Raw genomic sequence first — 14,909 nt, forward strand, 5'->3', positions numbered from 1 at the left:
CTTCCTCTAAAGAATAAAAAGCAAAGATAAAAAAATTCAGGGTGCTTTAGGTTACAAGTGCTTCAGTCAACTTACAAGTGACTGTAAGGGTAAGGTTAGACCCAGTTCCTGTCCCAAGTGTATTGCCTGCCTCACAGAAATAAATTCCAGCATCACCTTCTTGCAGGGTCTGTATTTTTAATCCATAATCCTTCAAAGAAAAAATTATATAAGTTAGCTAGCGGGTTTATAAGTATTAGAAAAAAAATTATTAATTATTCTCACTATTAAATGAAATTTATTTTTTATATAATTTTTCATAAAGCTATAAATAACTACACAATTATGTAAACCTTTGTTTAAATACAAAGCTAAAAAATTGTTGCACTTAACAATCTAATTTGTAATTATAGGCCTACTGTTTTTCAAAGCTATTGACTGTTATTTAGTTAGAAGAAAAAAATTTAAGACATACCTTATTAGTGACATCAGCACCAGAATATTTACTACTGGTCAATGATAAAGTTGTGACCTGTCCAGCATCATAGCGCTTCCATCGGATGGTTGTAATTTCTGGAAGGGCGTTCACAGGACAAGGTAAAACTATGCTTGAGCCAACGTTGCCAGTGAATGATGTTATGTTGTACCGTATGACAGGGGCATCTGTAGATCAAATTGCACAGGGCATTGTCATACAAGTTCATACACATCTTACATAAATGTATAATACTTCAGGGACCCACCCCCTTTATAAGAACCAAGAATTTACCACAAACAAAAAATTTTGGTGTCACATAATCTTAGAAATGCAAACTTGATACATCGCTACATTAGAAAAGTTGTATTTATTCAAACCATATATATATATATATATATATATATATATATATATATATATATATATATATATATATATATATATATATATATATATATATATATATACATATACATATATACATATATATATATATATATATATATATATATATATATATATATATATATATATATATATATATATATATATATATATATATGGTTTGAATAAATACAAATGTCTATACCCTATATATAGCAGAACATTTTTAGACAGTGTTAAACCACATACCACCTGTTCCCAAGTAATAAAACAATAGAGACATGTTAAACCAGATGTTACCCTTTTGTGTGATATGTAATATGTTCACAATCATGGTGTTTAGGTGTTAAAATGTTAAAAGATGTTATATAATTAACTAAATAGTGAAATAAGGTGTTATAATGTTGAATTATGTTTATTTAACTAAGTAGTGAAATCAGTGGCTATAATTCCTTAACCCTTTTGGTACTTATAATTAACAAACAATAGACCTAAGCCTAAGTTTTTTACTACTAAGAATTAACAAACAGTAGACCTAAGTGTTTTGGTACTTACAGTTAACAGTAAGCATTGTGGGCGCTGTAAAGCTCCCACTACCAAGTGAATTCGAGGCTGTACAATTATATCTTCCTGCATCGCTTACAGATACATTCTTGATAATAAGATTAGGTGAGGTGGCGTTAAAACTTTCATAGCGTTCACCACTAACTGTTACTCCATCTTTTGTCCATGTTACAGTTGTTGCTGTATAAACCAAATAAAAATTAGGAGATGCAATTCAATAATTTAAGCCTTCTAAAAATATTGAGCTGGAAGTTATAGATTCTATTAGTATTAGAGGCCTACAGGCCAATAATCATAATAATAACAAAACTTTTTTTATGACTTACAATGCATTCGTATTATAATTATAATCTAAATCTAGTTCTAGAGTAGATCTAGATCTATTTTTAATCTTTAAGTCAAAATCTCAACCTACATTAGATTTAGATCTGGAGTCTAGATCTAGAATCTTAAAGTAAAGATATAGATCTAGAACTAGATTTAGACCACCTAGATTCTAGCCTACACATAATTTTTTCAATTCATTTATCGTCTGTACGGTGATCTTGACTAGCTAGTCCCTAGATTAATTTTATCACTTAAATTAATGACGTCATTTACAAACAACTTATGATGACCTTCGCTTTATGTGGGTTATACTGTGTACCTACTTAGTCTAGTTTTATTATTGGCTATAATGTTTTTAAAAACTTCAGCTCGATCTAAATATTCAAAGTCAAATGTCTAGACATAAAAAAATAGGTCACAAGTGGCGGAGCTAAACTTTTCGCCCGTGCACTTTTTGCATTAGTGGCGGGGCTTATCTGGACAAAAATCCCTGTTCGCACGCCTCCCCCCGTTCCCCGTCCCCCGACCTAGTCGCGTGTGAATAGCTTTTCCCCACAATTTGACCCAGAGGCGTAGCGACCCTTCCCGGCGCCCGGGGACAAACTTTCGATTTGCACCCCCCCCCTCCTCAAGATTTCGATTTGCATCACCCCCCCCCCTCAAATTTTCGATTTGCGCCACTCCTCAAGCTTTCAATTTATTTTTCCAACCCATTTTGGACATATGTCCACCCCCGCCCCCCCCCCCCCCCCTCACTACGCCTCTGATTTAACCCTTTACTTGAGGGAATCACTCAAACAGAGAGAGGAAATAACACAGCATTTAACCCTTTACTAGAGAGAATCACCCACAATAACACACGATTTAACCCTTTACTAGAGAGAATCACCAAAAATGACACACGATTTAACCATTTACAAGAGAGAATCACCCAAAAAAACATACGAGTTAACCCTTTACTAGAGAGAATCATACACAATAACACACGATTTAACCCTTTACAAGAGAGAATCACCCAAAATAACACACGATTTAACCCTTTACAAGATAGAATCACCCAAAATAACACACGATTTAACCCTTTACTAGAGGAAATCACCCAGAGGCATAAAATACGACACGAGTTAACCCTTTACTAGAGAGAATCACCCAAACAAAGGGATGTCTCGATACGATTTAACCCTTTACGAGAGAGAATCACCTAACAAAAATCTCTCACCTGGTGGGTTGGAATTTATGGTGCAGACGATAGTCGCCCTGGTGTTTTCGTTCACAGTCATCGCCAGGCTGCCTGCTGTAGTTGTCGGAGGATCTGGTGAAGGCAACACACACATTTCACAACATAGAGACGTTTTGAGTACGTCAAGAACTTCTTACAGGCATCTCTCCGGGAGGAAGAGGGGGTACTGCCCACACCCTTGTAAGCACACCCACCACCCGCCCCGGACGAAATAGCGAATATATATACTTTTTTTTTACTTATTTTTAATTTTAACATAGGATATGTTAAATCTATAAGAAATCGGCCCAACATAACCCCGTCTACCCACCCACCCACCAACCCACCCACCAAGCCCGTCAACCCACCAACCGACCCACCCACCCACCCACCCAATGACCCACCTATCCACCAACCCACCCACCCATCCACCAACCCACCCACCCACCCACTAACCCACCCACCCATCAACCCACATACCAACCCACATACCAACCCATCCACCCACCAACCCAACAACCCAACAACCCACCCACCAACCCATCCATCCACCCACCAAACCAACAACCCACCCACCAACCCAACAACCCACCCACCAACCCACCAACCCACCAACCCCTTTAACCCACCCACCCACCCATCCAACCACCGACCAACCCAAATACCAACCCACTAACCAACTAACCCACCAACCCACTAACCCACCAACCCCGTCATCCCACCAACCCCGTGAACCAACCAGCCCACCCACCAACTAACCCACCCACCAACCCACGCTCACCCAACTTCCCCAATAACTTACACACGACGTTGATGTTGATGGACGACTGCTTCATGATGTTGTAGTAGTTGTCCATCTGGTGGACGACGTAGCAGGTGAGGGTGAAGGTGCTCTGGGCCGGAAGTGCCGCCGTGTAGGTACTAGTGACCTTGTACACGTAATTGTTGTTGCTCACCACGACGATGTCTGTGTTCTTATTCACGCCCTTGGTCAGCGAGAGGCCGTCGCCATCTCTGATGGAGGGATTCCAAAATATTAATTTGAGATTTCAGACGGACACTATAGACTTAGATATATATATATATATATATATATATATATATATATATATATATATATATATATATATATATATATATATATATATATATATATATATATATATATATATATATATATATATATATATATGTATACATATGTAACAGGAGGACTTACCTCCAGTAGACGTTGGGTGGGATGTAACTAGCACCATCTACCACACATGTCCAGATGTCTACAACGTCGGCTCTGGCGGTCAAGTTCCCTGTGATGTTTGGCGTTTGGGGCACCACTGGTTGGAAAAACAGAAAAGATAATTTTGTTAACATTAGCATTAACCCTAGTGCTATCATACCCTTTTATGTAATAATGCAATAAAAAGGAAAATAAATTAACGATTTTCTTAAAATATATACTAATACACTACTCTTGAAATAACTATAAAGAAAAGCGTGGGTCTCTTCACAAATATTTTTAAAAGAATCTACATATTAAAAATATTTAAAGAGTAGTGTATGATTATATATTTTAAGAAAAATCATTTATTTTCTCCTGTTTAGTGCATTATTACATAAAAGCCTGTTATTAAAATGTTTTTTATGATTTTTTTTTTGTTTGGAAAAAAATAAATCAGTTATTGGCCTAAAAGTTATGATATTAACAATATTAGTGATAAGCAAAGAAATAACTAAATAGCTAAACACAACACCACATTAAATGCACACGGATTAAGAGACTGAAATTATTCCGTTAAAAACCCGGCTGTTCAATGGTATTTATATTTTTTTTAAAGTAATTTGTATTAGTTTTGGCCGAGAAAATTTTATACATTTCATAGCGTACATCTTGGTAAGTAGAACTATAGATCTAGATTTAAATCAAATTTGATCGAAATAGTTCATTTCTTCGTATTCTGAAATTGGAAGATGACGCCATGTGTAATTTCCGTAGTTTAAACATGTGGCATGTGACGTCATTGTTTATTGCGTTCTTGTCACAAAACACTTTTCCGGTTGCATAATCAAAAATTTGTTTCTACATTAGAATACTGCTTCATAGCCTCGGGGCATGCAGACAGAGAAAGAGAGAGAATTGCGCGAATGGGCTATCATATATTAGGATAATGGACTACCATGACGACCGTAAATAAAACATATAGGCTTGTTGTGTGCTGAAATCTAAGCGAACTATATACTGTTTCACTAGAAAATAAGCCAATTTTCGACTTCAGAGAAATTAAACATTAATGAATACAGAGTTTCTTCCAGGCATCTCTCCGGGGGGGACGAAGCCCCCCCCGAAAATTTTTTACCGCCCCCCCGAACGAAATGAAATTTATATAATTTATATAGAAAATATATACTTTTAACAGTGTCCGCCCCCCCGAAGAAAATTTACCGCCCCCCCCGAAGATTTCAAGTGCCCCCCCCCCCCGGAGAAAAAAGTCTGGAAGAAACACTGAATGAATATAGTCAAAAATATCGTTACGAACTGATCAATTTAGTAAGAAGACTTGGCTACAATTCACAAATGTCTGTGATTGCAAAATATACATGTAATAAATACCCAGTACCACACCTAGCCAATAGGGCTGGTAAGTAGGCCACCAACCAGCTCTTTGTCTCATGCAGATTTTATTGAGCTGTAGAACTGGTTGGTGACCTACTTACCAGCCCTATACCCATTAGAGCTGGATTTATATTGTACGGCCCCCACACTAGGCCGAATCAAAAACGTTTTAATTAACTTTCAAACCCTATACCGAAAGACCATAGCATCTCATTAAACTATACTAAGAACTATGAAAAGCATGCAAAACGTGGAGTTTGAACTACTCACAAATGACGGAAACTTGATAGCTTGCAGTTTTTGTATCTGTGCCATCAAAGACTAAGCATATGATTGAAACTTCGTTGTCTAGTGCCGTAGGAGCGAAAGTTAGCTCAGTCCTGTATGTCTGGAAATAACATTGTAAGTTAATTGTTAATTGAGACATAAAGATTGGGAATATGGTCTAAGTTAATTTGTTTTTTTTTTTTTGTGAGGTAATGAAATGTAGATTAAATGAATAGTGTGCGATGATTCTTTAATTGTTCATTCATTCATTTATTCGTTCGTTCGTTCGTTCGTTCGTTCGTTCGTTCGTCCGTCCGTCCGTCCGTCCGTCCGTCCGTCCGTCCGTCCACCCACCCACCCACCCACCCACCCACCGAGTCCAAGAATAGATTATAAAAAATTATGATGTATTCATTTAACAATATGGGATAGAGATCCACCAACACATTTAAGAAAAAAAAAATATCAGAATGAATTTGGATATACTATCATGATCAAACTGGTGTAACTGGCTATAGATGACGGCATGGCACACTACCAGAGTGTGTTACATAATACACAATTTAAAGGCGAACATTACACACATTTGTGTTCGAGTCCCACGGGTAGTTCTGGGCACTTGAACCGACAGGAAGGCCGTTGTCTCGCCTCCAGATGAGCGGGTAGCTGGTCGTGGAGAGTTGAGCAGACGACAGGGTACACGTGAGGGTGGCGTTCTTACCCCCCTCTAGCACCGCATACGGGGAGGAGATGACCGGATCTGACAAACCTGCATGAAGAGAGCAGAAATTTTAGATGACATTTTGGTGGCAGTAATCAGTGATGCTTTCCTGCATCTCTTTTGGAAGAGGTGGGGGGGGGGGGGTAGTGAAGCTTGTCAACTACCACCTGCCGACGAACTAGAAATTTAAATTTAAAAAATTAAATTAAAAATGTGTAATTGGGACAACCCCCCCCCCCCCCAGCCCCGTAAGTAAGTTTCAGAATCCCCTCCCCACACCGAAGCAGAAAGTTTGAACCAAATACTGACAGCAACAATCGATAACACCCATCTTACTTTTTGAGATTTCTTGTAGGTTTTCTTAAAGGTAGAGGCATTAATTTAATATTCAATATGTTAAAAGCTTTCAACTTAATAAAAGGGCAAAATTGTATTATTGTGACAGTAATATACTATGACGTACACACATACATATATTTTAGATGGACCCCCATACCAACATTATTTCAATTTCACAGTTTATTTTAGGCATTTCTTCGGGGTGGTTGGGGAGCAACACTCCCCCTCTACCACCACCGAAGTAAGTCACACCCCCTCCACGAACGAAATAGAAAAAAATATATAATGTATTTAGAAAATGTATACTTTACCCCAAATTAAAGAAGTCCCCCCCCCCCCTCCGTATGTTTCATGTGCACTCCCCCCCCCCCCCCCCCACTATGAAAATATAAAAATATATTACTAATACAAACTCATATATATATATATATATATATATATGTATATATATATATATATATATATATATATATATGACTAATACGCACGTATATTACTATTTAAATACGGATATTGTATTAGTCTAGCTACTGATAAAAGTATACTTACATGAAGACAATGGTAAATACGTTAGTAATAACAGTAACGGTAACAAATAGTGAAAGCTCGTATGGTGGCTTGCTAGTTTGCCTCCCTTTTTCCTCTTTGGCGTGTTTGGGTGATCCTCGTTGTTTTGGTATTTAAACCGAACACATTTTCTTTCGGGTGTCATATTCGTTGACCCTAATATGTCACTTGACATTTTTAATTGTTTTTTTTTTCTGGCAAATATTTGCCCACTTATTTACAGCTGATCTGAAATTTGGAAGACAAAAATGTTTCAAATTAAAAATGTAACATACAAAAATATGAAAGATGTATAGGTCATAGTCTTAATGCGTGAACTTAAAGTAAAAAAAAACGAAGTGAAGAATCCTCTTTAGACTAGCAATCCATTGGGCAGATGAAGTAGAGTCTATATGTTTCTTAACCTCGGTTACATGAAAGGTGTGGTCACCACTTTGCCCAGCCACCTTTACTTTCCCTAACAATAGTTAGGAACCCCACAGAGTTGAGTGGACTCAGGGACATTCTACTGACTTGAACCCGGATTCAAACTCAAGACTTTCGGGTTAGCAGCCTAGTGCTCTACCGCTTAGACCACGCCGTCCCATACTTCGTAAATTTTGTTGGGATCAAAACGACTTATTGTTCTAGACTAATTTACTATTATTAACGAAAAAAATACAAATTCATCACGACTAAATTAATTATACACTATCATGTTTTATACCTTGTATATAATAGAATTACCATTATTTAATTATTGTTTTCATCAAATTAATTATCACCCCTGTGATTGGTCGAACATAAAAATAAAATGCAGGCGGGAGCCAGAATGATAACAATGCTGGTACGGAGGGTGTGGCTCGACCCCGGTTACACCCGCCCTAGTGACGCCACAAGCTGGAGCATAGACTTAACAAACATTCTACGCTTAGCCTTACAAAAAAATGTACTTTTCTTTAATATATAGGCGGAACAACCTCTCAACATTTACGTTCCTACTTGTTAAAGAAAAAAATCGACACAAAGAAATCTTGTTTATTTTTTTAAGTAACGTTACTCAAATTCTTCCAAGGTGTATGTCTTACGATGCGCTGAAAAAATCAATTTGTTTTTTACTTCCGTGTTTATAAGTTGTACCCAAACAACGTCTTTACCTTGTCAAAACGCACATTAGGACGCGCTAAACAATCTTCCCACTCTTCGCCGGCGTTAATTCACGCTTCTTTCATACGGCTAAGTATTTTTCAATGCAGGCTTTTTAGAATAATCGATTTGTTAGAGGCATTGAAAATTGGTATTGATCGGTATCTGTTTTAAGTTATGACATTCCGAGGGTAGGGCGAGTGTGCGTGTATGTGTGTGTGTGTGTGTTTATGTGTGTGTGTTTATGTGTGTGTGTGTGTTTATGTCTGATTTCCCTTGAAAATGATAGTTCTATATGATTTTTTTTTTAAATATGCGATTTAAGTTGTTTTTTTTTTTTCAATACATAATACTTTTTAGCGCAATTTCCATACGGACAATTGCGATTATTAACTCGTTCTGGATGGATGTGTGTCCGATGTGTGTCCGATGTGTGTCCGCAGCTTTAAGTCGTATCTCCTCCTCAAAGAAGCAATATCGAGGACTAGTTCCAAAAGCAAATATGTTAAGCAAGTTCCGAGGATGATTGTGGGCCAAAAAAATTCCGGAATTCCTTCCTGGATTTCCAGGAAAAGCCAAAAAACCTCGAAAAAAATGCAGTTTTGGCCCATATCTCGGCAACTAGACAACTTAGCGACTTGAAACATTTATTAATCGATTCCTGCCATAATTTAGAACAATATTGTCGAAGAAAGTTTTCAAAAATATCCTTTCGTTCGGTCACAAAAAATTAATTAAGGAAATTGCGCTTAAATTGTCACTAGACTTTTTATTATTTTTTAAATTATTCTATTTAAGATCTTTATTTTTTTTTAATATGGGGTTTTCGTCTTTAATGCGAATGAAACACCATCCCTCCACTCCAACAGAGTTTCTTTCAGGCATCTCTGCCGCCACCCCCCCCCCCCCCCCCCAGCCACCCTGAAAAATTAGTCCGGCCTCCCCAGAAAATTTCAAGTCTCCTCCCCGGGCGAAAAAGATCTGTAAGAAACACAACCCTCCACCTTTCACAACACAATAATTGTGTAAGGGGTCATCCATAAATGACGTCACGCTTTTTGACGATTTTTACCTCCCCCCTCCCCTCCGTCACACGTCGTCACAAAAAGCCAGAACCCCCCCCCCCTAAAATGACGTCACACCTCAACCTACAACCCCCCCCCCCTCAAAATTGCAGTTGAATTTTTTTTAAACATCGATATTTTTCTAAAATCTTGTCTAAACTATTACAATTTATTAAAACAGTTATCTAAAACGCGAAATAACGCCTAAAATTCGTTTTCTAACATTGCTTTTTTATAATGCAAAAATGTGACGTTGCCCTATCTGACCCCCCCCCCCCCCCCATCACACATCTTCACTAAATTACGGACCAACCCCCCCCCCCCTCCCCCTCATCACACATCGTCACAAAATTACGGACCCCCCACCCCCCGAGTGTGACGTCATTTATGGATGACCCCCTAAGCAAAACATTGTCTTCTGCACTGCCGACGAAAGAGAAATTTTTTTTGTCAACAATATTACTCTGTTTTCATGTTACAAGTAAAATTTCAATTTTTAAACTTGCCTTAAATTATTCCACCTCTTCTTAATCCACCCCACCCCACCCATCCCTCCTGTATTTGCTATGATCGAAGTTTATCGGCATATTTCTTTGGGACGTTACTAAAAATAAATCTGTTGAGAGCAGTGTTTCTTCCAGACTTTTTTCTCCGGGGGGGCACTTGAAATCTTCGGGGGGGCGGTAAACTTTCTTCGGGGGGGCGGACACTGTTAAAAGTATATATTTTCTATATAAATTATATAAATTTCATTTCGTTCGGGGGGGCGGTAAAAATTTTTCGGGGGGGCTTCGCCCCCCCGAAGAGATGCCTGGAAGAAACTCTGGTTGAGAGTAAAAACAAACAGCGCTAGCAACGAAACAAAAGCTTGGATTTTTAAAAAACTTCGCCCTCGATCGATATGTAATGTTTAGTTCACTGGCGTTAAGCTTGGGTTTAACCTGGGTTTAACCAGTTAAGTATCTGTGAGAGTATTGATTTATGTCTGTTGATGAGTTTAACCTGTGTTTAACCAGTTAAGTATCTGTGAGATTATTAATATCTGTGTGATGATGGGCTTAACCTGGATTTAACTTGTGTTTAACCTAGAAAACATCTATATCGTGGGCTGAAAGTACTGATTGATTTGTGCTAATGGATTTAACCTGGGTTTAACGTGTGTTTAACCAGAAAACGTCTCTACCGTAGGGTGAAAATATCGATTTATTTGTGCTAATGGGTTTAACCTGGGTTTAACTAAAAAAGTGCCTGTCTTAAATCGAGAGTATTGTGCTGTTAGGTTTAACCTGGGTTTAACCAGTGTTTAACCAGAAAACATCTATATCATAGGCTGAAAGTACCGATTAATTTGTGTTGATGGGCTTGTCAGATAACCTCGGCACTGTATACCATACTTATCTCTATCCCCGCTACCATCGATAAGAAATATGTGCCAGGGTTCGCCGAACCCCACCCTAGGACTAAGTTCCGACTGACAAGATTTACGGCTGCACATACTTACGTGGAGAGTAGGGTTAAGTTTTAACCACATGCGTGATAAACATGATTGGGGCAGGACATTACCCCCCCTCCCAGGTCAATTATCCCCTAGTTATTCCACCCCCCATCCCTCCCTCCCGTCATAACCCACAGATCAATTATCACTGTACATCACCTCCGATATAAAACAATTGCAGTAGGTCATTACCCCCGATCCCCGTAAATTATCACCCGGTCAATCACCCCCCCCCCCCCCCAGAGGCGTAGCGACCCTCCCGGGGACAAATTGACAAATTTTCAAATTTTCGATTTGAACCCCCCCCCCCCCCTCAAACTTTCGTTTTGCACCCCCCCCCCCCGTCAAGTTTTTTCTCTATATATTTTGCTATTTTTTGCCTTGGTGTCACCCCCCTAAATGGTGTCACCCGGTGCGGTCCGCACCCCCCGCCCCCCTCACTACGCCTCTGGGTAGGAGTCAAAAGCAATAAATAAACTCCAGAAAAGAAACTCCCTTTTTAAAATACTGTTTATCTTGGTGACCTTCACCATGTTATCCAACATGAAAGAAGTCACAGCTGCCAATCCATCCAGTACGCTCGTATAGATTTAGCTCAAACAGAACTGTACGATACTTTGTCACGTTTCGCCGAATAGCGTTTCGCCGACAACTTATCTCGACCCAATCAACCAAGTGTTGCTTTTTTTTAGCGCAATTTCCTTACTGGACAATTGCGATTATTAACTCGTTATTTCTGGATGGATGGATGGATGTGCGCAGCTTTAAGTCGTATCTTCTCCTCACCGAAGCAATATCGAGGACTAGTTCCAAAAGCAAATTTGTTAAGTAAGTTCCGAGGATGATTGTGGGCCAAAAAAATTCCGGAATTCCTTCCTGGATTTCCCGGAAAAGCCAAAAAACCTCGAAAAAATGCAGTTTTTTGCCCATATCTCGGCAACCAGACCACTTAGCGACTTGCAACATTTACCAATCGATTTCTGCCATAATTTAAAACAATATTGCCGAAGAAAGTTTTCAAAAATATTCTTTCGTTTGGTCACAAAAAATTAATTAAGGAAATTGCGCTTAAATTGTCACTAGACTTTTTATTAACTTGTTTGTTCTTAATACGCCATAACATCAAACCCGAATCCAAATTTCTAGAACTGATATAGATATTCTACCCTTTTTATTAACACCACTTCTAACCCTAACTCTACACAATACAGTATAACCAAAACCTAACACAAATTTTAGTAATAACCGAATAAAGTTATGTGAATATACTACAACCACGGCTTCAAACTTAATCTTATTTTTATTTTTTTATGGAATAGGAGTAGGAGAATAAACAACAGCCTACCATAAAGTTCCTGTCTAAAAAAGGTATATCGTTAGCTGAAGGTTATATGGCCAAACTTCCACATGCAATAAATTTACACTTTTAAAAAAACCAACCAAACGGGTTCTAAACGCTTTGGCACCAAACAAAGACATGTCATCGCCTGTCTGACTTAAGCAGTAACACCATAACGTTGATTTTTCAAAAAAATTAATTCTACCTGGGTTGTCTCCCTTATTTTAAATGCTGTTGTTGTCTCCCCTATTATCTATATATATAATTCTCTTCTGGGAGCCTTTAGAAAACAAGCTGCAAGCGCGCCTTACAGTTCCCTCTGTTCCTCTCTATCGCTACCACCCCCCCCCCCCCCACTCCCCACCCCCTCACATGGTCTGGTGAGCTGTGGTTCACGCTGTTTACATTTTACAATCATAGAGACGGGTTTGGTAACAGCTATTAGGGGCAGATAATGTAGTTTGAAACGATTTTAAACTTAGAGGAGGTAACTAAGAGGAGGCTGCTTTCACTTGGGGGGAGGGGGGTTTAGTGTTTTTAAGCAAATATTTTCAGTGGCAGCATTGGTACTGTCGAATTCACAAATTATAAATCGCTGAAAAGTAGGAAAAAAAAGCAACTAAATAGCGGCGTATGATACGCAGCGGGTCGGCTCGTTTTTATTATTGCGCACGCTCAAAACAGCCAGTCGGGGAAATAGTGGAATGTAATTGTCTGTGCATGCACTGGCCCACAGACAAGTCTAATGGAGTTATCGGTCATTGTTATGCTTTTGATTACCTAAAACTTTGACATGAAGGCTAAGTGGTTTGAACAATGCCGTGGACACAGGCGGAGGTAGAGGGTGAGTGGGGGAGGGGTAGACACACTGTTCCAAGGGTACTTTGGTTATCGATTTCAATACTCATCGGAGATCGATAAAAGAAAATAAATCAACGGTTCGGAACTTAAGTACTGGTTTATTTTATACAATGGTATAAATAATATGACACGCGTGGGCCTACGTAAATAAAACGTTTGTGTGTACCTGTATATATATATATATATATATATATATATATATATATATATATATATATATATATATATATATATATATATATATATATATATATATATATATATATATATAGACATATATATATAGGCATATTTATAAGCATATATATATATTTGTATGTATTTATGTTAAATAGGAATATATATATATATATATATATATATATATATATATATATATATATATATATATATATATATATATATATATATATATATATATATATATTATATATATATATGAGATTTTTTTAATTTTTAATTTGCTAGAGTAAAACTTTACATGAAGTTCAAATGTAAGCAGCTATTACTACTACAACCCCTTTCCTATAAACTCTAGCTCAAGACTGAAGCTGATGGTATGGGGGGTGGACGAGTGTGTGTGACTGTGTGTGTGACTGTGTATGTGTGTGTATGTGTGTGTGGTGGAGGAGGAGGCGGAGGGATAGGGTAAGTTGAAATATATTAAAAAGCAAATCTATGTTTTTTTTCTTTAAAAATTACATTTTTCTATCAACTTCCTTTTTTTAATACACACACAATTTTAGACAATTAATCTCGTTGCTTGAAGCATTATAATTTATCCTCAACATGACGACGGGCAGTAAGATGTATTCTAGAATATAATTTTAGCTGTAATATTGTTTTCTTTTATATCGTCAGAAAACAATTACGTGAATTTTTGAATATGCTACTGCTTCTTGCTATTTGATCTACAAAAATGCTTATGGAATAATCGTTTGGATCAGACTGGCTTCATCAAAGTTACGTTGCCATGGTGAAAATAAACATAAAAGCACATAAAAGTTATTTTTGATGAAGTGTCTGCCGGCATTTCATGATTACCAGCGGATTTTGCACTTACTAATTAATGGGCTAATTAGTGAAATTATATTAATAGATGTTATTTAGCAACGAGTAATCAACAATAAACTAAACTTTATGTTATTACTATGGACTCATAGTTTAGCACTTTAGGTGTATGGCTTAGCACTTTAGGTATGTAGTTTAGCACTGAAGGTGTGTAGTTTAGCACTGAAGGTGTGTAGTTTAGCACTGTAGGTAAGCAGTTTAGCAATTTAGGTGTTTAGTTTAACACTTAAGGTGTGTAGCTTAACACTGTAGGATTGTAGTTAGCATAGTGGCACAGCTGAATGTGGGGGAATGACCTGTTCTAGGATACACTATTTCATATTTTAATAAAAATTAGAGCATTATCGAGAAGCCCAATAACTTGGTTATCCTAAATATACTTCTTAATTAATCGATGCTTAATTCATTATTTCACCTGACATTTTTATATAGAAAGATCATGAACACATTACTCACGAAAATTAATTCAAAATAAACAACACGGTTTCCTCAAAATGA

At 37.6% G+C, this 14,909-nt stretch overlaps 1 protein-coding gene across 1 annotated transcript in view; it reads right to left on the reverse strand.

The window, feature by feature from the left end:
* LOC131948251 (hemicentin-1) overlaps positions 1–14,909 on the reverse strand; it is a 73,641-nt gene that overhangs the window by 42,798 nt on the left and 15,934 nt on the right. Inside the window, exons 3-11 of the mRNA XM_059309785.1 lie at positions 7,439–7,684; positions 6,414–6,598; positions 5,833–5,950; positions 4,171–4,285; positions 3,754–3,965; positions 2,952–3,044; positions 1,397–1,585; positions 455–642; positions 76–190 (exon numbers count right to left, since the gene is read on the reverse strand). Of these exons, the coding sequence (XP_059165768.1) occupies positions 76–190; positions 455–642; positions 1,397–1,585; positions 2,952–3,044; positions 3,754–3,965; positions 4,171–4,285; positions 5,833–5,950; positions 6,414–6,598; positions 7,439–7,601 (1,378 nt within the window). The 5' untranslated portion in view covers positions 7,602–7,684. The remainder of the gene's footprint in view (positions 1–75; positions 191–454; positions 643–1,396; positions 1,586–2,951; positions 3,045–3,753; positions 3,966–4,170; positions 4,286–5,832; positions 5,951–6,413; positions 6,599–7,438; positions 7,685–14,909) is intronic.

This window comes from Physella acuta, unplaced genomic scaffold (assembly GCF_028476545.2).
Source record: "Physella acuta isolate Inbredline_101_S28 unplaced genomic scaffold, ASM2847654v3 ptg000634l, whole genome shotgun sequence".
Lineage (NCBI taxonomy): Eukaryota > Metazoa > Mollusca > Gastropoda > Physidae > Physella > Physella acuta.